This window comes from Diabrotica undecimpunctata, chromosome 8 (genome assembly GCF_040954645.1).
Source record: "Diabrotica undecimpunctata isolate CICGRU chromosome 8, icDiaUnde3, whole genome shotgun sequence".
Lineage (NCBI taxonomy): Eukaryota > Metazoa > Arthropoda > Insecta > Coleoptera > Chrysomelidae > Diabrotica > Diabrotica undecimpunctata.
Genome location: NC_092810.1, coordinates 117207037 through 117216452, shown reverse-complemented (window position 1 = coordinate 117216452; position 9416 = coordinate 117207037). Strand labels below are relative to the sequence as shown.

General features: G+C 33.6%; 1 protein-coding gene across 1 annotated transcript; it reads right to left on the bottom strand.

Annotated features, from left to right (window-relative positions):
• Positions 1–8631: 8631 nt before the first annotated feature.
• Positions 8632–9281, bottom strand: LOC140447903 (succinate dehydrogenase assembly factor 4, mitochondrial-like). Its single transcript, XM_072540824.1, has 3 exons — positions 9257–9281; positions 9116–9222; positions 8632–9062 (listed from the first exon to the last, which is right to left on the bottom strand). Exons 2-3 carry the CDS (start codon positions 9186–9188, stop codon positions 8791–8793), a joined length of 345 nt encoding a protein of 114 aa, XP_072396925.1. The 5' UTR covers positions 9189–9222; positions 9257–9281; the 3' UTR covers positions 8632–8790.
• Between the last annotated feature and the right edge of the window lie 135 nt (positions 9282–9416).

The following is a 9416-nucleotide window of genomic DNA, read 5'->3' as shown; positions in this document are numbered from 1 at the left end:
GGAAAGGTGAATAAAGTAATTATTAAAGATATACGGCAACTCAACATTGTCTGTGTGTGTGGAGAGAGATTTGGCTTCGATCTATGTTCATTATCTACAGATTATATTATCAAATATTACTGACTTAAAATTATTTTTTTTTGTAATAAACCTACGTTTAAAGAATATGTATCGCAACTCAACATTGACATACTGGGATGCAGTGAATTTAGATGGGATACAACTACAAGAATGGAGTGCTATAATAGCCAAAAATAAAGTTACCAGCTCTGCACTCTGCTTTATAACAATATTGGTTTGAGTTGTAGTGCTCAAAAGATCATTTTGGCTTTACAATCATGCCTCTTCAAGAATTTTTCTCCAGTCGTCCCTATCCATCGCCTTCCTCTGTTTATCGATGTTATCAAGGAACCTTGTTGTGAGTCTTCTTCTCTGACCAATGTGTCCATTAAAGAGCGTTTTTCTAGCTGGATCATTTTGTTCCATCCGCATTACATGCCCTATCCACCTGGAGATATCTTAATATATTTTACGATATCTGGTTCCTGGTATATTCTATAAAGATCGAAGTTCTTCATACTCCATTGTCAAATTCCTCACTCCATGCTCAAAATTAATAGCACACCATTTACATGAATATTTTTATTTACGGATATAAGATTTTTGCAAAAAAATAACATCAACATGTACAAAGCGTGAGTTGTGTTAAAAACCAAAATTACATAACTAAATTAACAACTCAACTGATTTCTTAAATGTTGTAGATATTCCGAATAACTAACTATTGCTGTGCTCACTGACAGTTTTTAAAATTATTGTAATAGGTTCATGTTAACCATAGTTTGTAGTATGAAAAGGAATGTTAAAAATCTCGGTATTACGAGGTCTTCTAACTTCGTTAATAATCTTAATGGAAACACAAATCTGCTTTAAGCATATGATGTGATGAGATACTAAGTATTGGAAGTATATCATCAAATGGGTATTGCTGTCTAATAAAACCAATTTTGTAATCATATAAGGAAACCAAAGGAGAGAAACTATTTGAAGATAACAAAAATATTTGAATATTACCAACTTAACTTTTGACTTAAATACCCAAAGCTGGCAAAACCGAACAGGAAAAACCAAGTCTCAGAGACCGATAAGTTTATAGTAATTCGTACTGAAGACTCTACAAAAACAGCTTCATTGTGACATTAAAGATGTATTGGTTGAAAGTCCTATTCACTGTGTGCAAGAACTTGTAGATGATAAAAGAAACGATCGTGCGTGTGAAAAAATGCAAGAATTTGGCTTTGAATTGCTTCCGCACCCAGCGTGTAGTACACACCACCCTGTATTCTGCGGTTAGACTATAAGCAGGTAGATGGTGTGGTAGGTCAGTTTTCAAAAGCTAGTTCTGTGTTCTGTCGCTAGAAGTGAGCTGAGCGGTGTGTAATAAATAACTTTGAAAATATTTTTATTTTATGTGATTTGCGATTTATGTTTAGGGAATATTGAACATGGCTAATTCGATGAAAACCGGAGTACGATTTGAGTACTAGTATTATAAAGTAAGTATTATAAAACCAATTTTTTTAATTATATATTTGTTTAGTCAATAGTTCTATTTACATGTTAGGTTAGGTATTGTGCAAAACGAATGTTCATGACGTACGCAAAACCTGTGTTTTGTTTGTGTTACAGGTTATTATGAAGCCAAAAAATGTTTACAGTATAGTTTGATGATTTTATTTTTATTTGTCGTTATATATGGTTAAAACAGATATGAACAAGAAAGTTATAGTTGTTTATTAACAATTTTGATTTCATTTTGTTTTAATTTTAGAAGCAATTTGATCCTTCAGGAAACGTTTAGAAGATTGATTATGCAAAGGAGACATTCATATAACCAACGGAAAGTCATGAAAGCAGGCGAGGATACTGTGGATAGTATTTATCATGCTGTCAATTGAGAGCACAAGTCGAAATTAAATTCTCAGATTCAATAAGTAGTTCTTCCCACTCTACTTTAGATGAACCAACTTGCAGTACATTTGATGAGCAGTGCCGGTTTAACACAGTCTGCCACCCGGTGCTCAAAAATATTTCTTAACTTTATTTCAATTCAACAATACAAATACAAATTTATTAAAATAAGCAAAACAAAACATTTTTTGGTTTCAAACTTAAATGAATTCTAACAAAATACAAGAAAAAAATTAAGGGCGAACTTCAAAAATAAAATAAAAATGTACCTAATAACATTCAAACAGGTAACATGAGGTAGGTAATCAAATACCTTTACTATTAAAAAGCTTGTTTTCTTGCTTTTACTAAAGGGAAGTTTTCGATATTACTTAAATTTAATTCATTTAGCAGTTAATCCTTAATGGATAAAACTGCTAAGGATTTCAAATTTTCTTGGGAAATTGCATTTCTAAGTAGGTCTGTAGATACGAAAGAGAGCGTTCGCCACTTGCATTTCCGGCCATTATGGAGAGAAAAATAAGCTGGCGAATATTAACGTTTGGAAATGAAGATATTAATTTATTTTCGTATAACACCTGTACCAATTCTAAAGGAGTGTCTATTTTTAATTGGGGAAGAGACGTTAAAAAATGCTTTAAATAAACACATTCTTGGGGAAAATACTCGTCCAAATCCTCCTTGTATTTTTGTTGTAATTCGGTTGCTGATCTGAAAATATCTTCATCTTCCGTAGTTTTTAGTAAACAAAAATTCAAATGCTCTTAAACTAGATTTATAATTATCAGATCGACGAATAATCTCCGATTTAAGATTGTCTATTATAAAAACAACATTGTGTTCCCATTTTTTCTTTTTGGCTTAAACTTGCCTCCAAATTCTTTTCTCCTAATTGCAATTTTCTTTTTGATAATTCTCTTCTCAGCATAATTTTCGTTCCCTGTTAACAACATTCTGAGAACGGAATATGGAGGCGTAGATATAACTTTGAACTGCAGAATATCTACAAGCATACGTTTGGTGGTAAAGATATTACCACTATAATTAAGCGAAACCGCCTGCAGTGGGCAGGACATGTAGCCCGGGCCCCTGAGTCAAACATGATAAAAAAGATTCTAACAGCGCAACCCGTGGGAATGAGAAGACGGGGTAGACCAAATCTGAGGTGGATGGACGGGGTAACACAAGATGCCGAGAAGATCGGAGTCGGCAACTGGAAAATGCAAGCGAGGGACAGAATAGAATGGCGTAGAAAGCTTGAGAAGGTCAAGGCCCTCTAAGGGCTATAGCACCAAGATGATGATGTTAACAACATTCATAAGGCCTCGTAGTGACCAAATCGATCACGTAAGAAATCAAAGTAATCTGCTAAAGATGATAACAGATGACCGGTTGTGCTTAAATCCATATATTCCTTTTGTACTGCTTTATTCACCTCATTAACCCTTTGTAAAATATCAAGCCAGAATGATAAAATTATTCCGTTTTCCAACAAATCAAGTTTTTCCGATAGAGAAGCTGCTTCAATTCTTACTACATTTTTCTCATTTATATCCGTTGACAATGCAATCAAACATGTTTTAAACAAACCGTAATTGATTTTTATCGCTTTTACGGCATCAAAACGAGAAGACCAACGGGTTGTATTCACTCTTTTAGGTAACAGTATCTGCCCGACTCAGGCGAATCTTTTATTGCACTACACGAGACAATAACTGCCACCTGTATGTAGAGGCGGAGAAAAAATTGTAGATAGCTTGTACCAACATAAAAAAAGATGTTGCTTCCAAACAACAATCTGTTGCATTTTGGACAACCAAATTTAAAGAGTGAGCAGCACACGGCACAAAGAGAGCTAAATTATTGTAAACTTTAATACATGCTTGCAAACCAGAATACTTGCTACTCATATTACTTGCATTGTCGTAAGACTGGCCTCTACAGTTCTTAATATCTAAGTTCAAAGACTCTAACATCCCAATAACTGTTTCATCAAGTTCTTGAGAGCTATGCTCAGTGTTCTTATAAAATCCCACAAATCATTCCACGGGATTCCCTTTATTGTTACAATATCTCAAAATCACTGTAAGTTAGACATGGTGTGTTATGTCAGGTGTTGAATCTACACTTATAGAATAGTATTTGTTTGCCTTAATTTGCCTAACAATTTCATCAATGACTCGATTGGACAAAATATTCAGTAATTCGTTACATATATATTTTGATAGATATGACGTTTTGCCCTTATCTAAATTTGCTCATTTATTAATTTGATCTTTTAAAAATGGATCATATTCTGACAATAGTTCCAGTAAACCTAAGTAGTTTCCATTACGTTTTTTCATGAGTAGGGGAGAGGTAGGTACAGTGAGACGGTCGGAACACTGAGACAAACGCGGTAGAGCTTACCACGTTCGGTATTATAAGGTAGAACTAAACGAACATGCCTATTACCACCTTAAAGTGAAGCAAACAAGAAACCATTAAGATTCAACAAGAAATGTTTTAGTTATCGCTGGTCATTTGAAGTGAGTGCATCGTAGTAAATATACCGTATCCACGTGGCCGCTGTTTTCACGAAAATTGAAGTTTCTTAGACAAGGTAGGTTATTCTAACTACAAAGTAAACCATTTTACGAAACAATTAAATTAAAACAAACGATTTTTGTACATATTTTATTAGTTTTTTTCATATATTTTTATTAACGATTTTTTAAGGAACAGTGAGACGCGTCTCACTGTTCCTTTACTGTCTCACTGTTCCGTTATAGTTGTATAAGCCAGGTCATTTGCAAAATAATTTCTCTTACAGAACGAAGATGCCAAGAAAAAATAAAACAGATCGGAAAATAGGAAGATTCTCTGAAGATATGATGAGACAGGCTGTTGAATTAGTACAAGGTGGCACTTCTATACGGCAAGCAGCACGAATAAAAGGAGTATCTTTCCAAACAGTCCACAGATATGTTAAAAATATCAACAAGATGAGAACGTCCGTTTATGTCCTAATTACAAAGTAAAACAAATTTTTACTATCGAACAGGAGAACGACTTGTGCGAATATATAATTAAATGTTCTAAAATGTTTTATGGCCTATCAAGAGAAGATACCTGAAAACTGTCATATGAAGCCGCAGTCTACAATAACATAGTGGTTCCAGCAAACTGGCATACTTCAAAAATCGCTTCACTTGCCTGGATGAAAGGATTTCAGAAACGTCATTCCAATAATTTATCCCTCCGGACCCCAGAATGTTGTAGTCTTGCAAGGGCAACCGGTTTCAATAAATTTAATGTTGAAATGTTTTTCAGTAAACTTGAAACCGTTTTACAGCGTTTCCCTGTGTTTGGAGATGGTAGTCGCATCTTTAATTTAGATGAGACAGGAACCGTTACCGTTCAAAAGTCCCAAAAAGTGTTTGCAGAAAGAGGTATACGACAGGTTAGTAAAGCCACAAGTGGCGAACATGGAACACTCGTTACAACATGCTCTATTGTTGGAGCATCTGGAGTAGCTATTCCTCCTGCTCTGGTATTCCCAAGAGTACACTTTAAAGATTTTATGATAAATGGGTCGCCTCCTGGAACTTTAGGACTAGCTTCAAAAACAGGTTGGATGAATACAGAGTGCTTTGTGCAAGTTGTTAGGCATTTTATTAAGCACACTAGTAGTACTAGAGAAAACCCTTCTTTATTGCTAATGGATAATCATCAAAGTCATTTATCGATTGAGGCAATCGATTTATGTAAAAATAATGGCGTTACAATCCTGACTATACCGCCACACTGCACGAACAGATTACAGCCGTTGGACGTAGGTTTATTTAAGCCATTTCAGACTTTCTACAATGCTGCAGTAGATTCATGGATGATGAACCATCCCGGTCAGACATTTACAATTTACAACGTAGCAGCCTGTGTGGGCACAGCATATCCACCACGAGCAATGACGCCAGTTAACATCGCAAGCGCTTTTCGAAAATCTGGAATATTTCCATTCGATCGGCATGTCTTCGCTGAAGAAGATTTTTTGTCAAGTTTTGTGACAGATAGGCCGCTTGTTGCAGTTGAAGCTGCTGCTGAAAAGATAAGTGAATCTCCAGATGTAGAAAATCCAGGTCCAAGTCATACTGCTACTACTACTAAAACCTTTGTTAGTCCAACAGTTTTTAAGGGTTATCCTAAAGCTCCGACAAGAAAATCTGTAGAGGGCAACAAAAGACGCAAAGGAAGGACGATGATAGCTACGGATACCTCGGAAAAAATGGAGCTGATTAAATCTAAAGAAAAAACACCAAAACAGAAAAAAGTAGCACGGCGCGTATTAGAATCAGATAGTGATTCTGACGAGCAAGACGAAAATGTAATGGAACTACAAGATTTCAGCGGAGGGGAGGATTTTATTGGTGAAGATCCAGAACCAATTATTTTCGAAGATCTTGATCGCTGCCCAAATGATGGGAATTATGTGCTCGTTGAATTCAACTCTAAGCAAAAGACATATTATGTAGGCAAAGTCTTGTCTCAAATAAAAGAAAATGATTTTAAAATATCGTTTTTGCGAAAAAGCGCTAAATGTGAAAATAGGTTCTTCTTTCCAGTTGTCCCAGATGTCTCACATGTATTAAAAAGAGACATTAAAATGATTTTGCCGCCCCCTTTAATGCAAGGGTTAACCAAGCGCCAAAGTTCGCTTTTAAAATTTGAATTAAACTTTGATAGTCTTAACGTCAAATAATGTTAATTGTTACGTCTCAGTGTTCCCACATTGAAAGGAACAGTGAGACATTTACTAATTTTTAATTTTTATATTTTTGAGGTTTTAACATTAATTTTTATGAGAAAACGACATGATTTTTCAGTTCTTATTTATATACCAAATATCATTGTACAATATAAGTTTACAGTAGCATTTAATAAAAAAGTTATTGGCATTGAAATTTTTTCGTCTCAGTGTTCCTACCACTCCCCTACCTCTAAATGCCAATTCCCTGGTAGGCAGAAACTTTATTATACTTACGATTCTTTCTAGTACTTAAACCCAATATTCTTTCGCAGTGCTAATTTCCTCTTCAAGTTTTACATCAACTCTTCCTTGCTTTAATAAGCGAGTCTTATAAATTTTCAGATTATCTATATAATCATTGGATCTTTAATGTTCGTTAAATCTTTTCTACTTTTATTCCATAATGAAAATTGTGTTTTAAATTGGTTCTTTTCTTTCAAATAAGACACAATAAAGACAAAATATATTACCAGTGCTTTCGGAGTAAATTGCCCAATCGCGGCGAACCGCTTCTGCATTAACCAATACTGCAATAACCAATTTTTTTATAAAATAAGTACTTACTGGCATACCTGTTTTGTTCACCAAAATTTCTTTTTGGCATTGAAAAGTCGATATCTATAAGATTCTGTTCGACTCATTTTTCTAAAATGATTTCTGCATAATTATGGCAATCTTGCCAAAGTGCTGTTTTAGTTACCATTTGTAAAGGCATCATTATCTTTTTGCATTTTAGCCTCGTTACAAAAAATTTAATTATGCCTTACCGAGTTACCTAAGTGCTCTGGCACTGTTTCTGAAGTCTCTAAAATAGGTTCATGTGGTTGAATATGAATATATTTATCACTAGTAGCACTAGAACTAGGACCGAGTTGTGAAATATTTGTAGAAAATGCTGTCATTTTGGGTATACCTTTCAAAATTTTATTTTGCCTTTCCTGCTCTTCTTGCTTCCTTTCCTTTTACACCAGAAAGATCTAGGTTGTTTCCGCCCCTTCCATATTTTTCTAATGAATATTTATTATATTACTGTTTTTTTACAGATTATAATTCCCTACATACAGTTTCAAATGTAAGACAAACTTCTTACCATAGTTTAGTTGTACGCTTTACAAACGCGGTGTTTGAACACTGTCCTTAAAAGCTGTAATATGATATTTTACAGCTGCATGTTTATAATGTTATCTGACATTTAGATAACATAAACTGAACACCATGCATAAACCTTATGTGGTGACGTTAATAATAATAATAATTTATTTATAAATTGTTAAGTTAATGAAAAAACACAAAAAAGTTTATATCATGTGGATTTGTATGCAATTTTTTTTACCATAATGGCTTATCATGGTCTATCATCAACGTTCTGACACTTCATGAGAATGTAGAATCATGAATTCTGTATAAAGATTGAGAACAATCTTAAATTGTTTTTTTCATACTGTAACTATTTTGAACTTTAAAATTAATTTAACCAATTTATATTTTTGCTTCTATAAAGTTATAGTTGTTTAAGAGAAATAGGGCTGAATTCTTATTTGCTTAGCTAGTGAAACAATTTTATCTAAGATTTTCTAGAAGGAAAAAGGACAATATTTTTTAACCCTTTAGTTTTTAAGTTATATTTCCTTCCTTTTTTATTCTAAGCAATTTAAACCCATATTGGTCAACTTGTCACATGACTATATAAATTGTGATCCTCCCTTTTACATACTTTTTGTAAATTTTTTTAATATCATAGCATATTATTATATAATGCTCCTATTTCAGTCTGGTGATGTTAATCTCTTTTTTAGCTTTGTTTACCTTGTATTTAAAATATACAGAAAATTTAAACATAAATCATAACAAAGATAAATGATACACAACTGGTATTCGTTACAAGTCAGCCACTAATTTAATCCTCTGAAGATTATGTTTAATTAATTAACTACTTTACATTTATATAAAAATTATAATCAAAATATATAACATCTTTACAAAAGAAAAACAAATTACATAACAATCATCAGTCAATCAGCAACCAAAAGATCTTAAAAATCAGATACTCTTCCTTTTCTCTCCCAATCTCCATACCGTGTAGGCTCAGGTCCTCTGGGGCCTCCAACTTCTCCTGTATGTGGATTAGTGTTATTTGGCCAGGGAGGTAGGGGCTGCTCTTCTTCATATGGATGTTTCCCCATTTGTTCATCCAACTTTCCAATAGGTGTTTTCTGTTGCAATTTCTTTCTAAATTCTTCCACTCTTGGAGAAATCGGGTTTTTCGAAACTGGATCTTTTCCAGATGACAGTTTCATGACAGAATCTAGAAAATATATATTGGAATGGATTCATATAGACATTCTGAAATAAATTTACCTTTCCATGTTGAATGTAAAGGTGAAAATGGAGAATTTCGCATTGTACGAAGCATATACATTAAAATACTCATTTTTAAATATTAATTTTTATGAACAAACTACCACCACAGTATAAATGTTGTCTATACTGTGCTACCACTGACATATGACAACACGTTATGGGGACGTAGCAATTAGCAATTCTTCTATGGACCGTGGAAGTGATGACGTAGATTTTATTGACATCTGTCAGTTTCACTTTCCAAACAAACCTTGTTTAGTGTGGATAATTTGTATTTTTCGTTATTTTTTCATTTTTT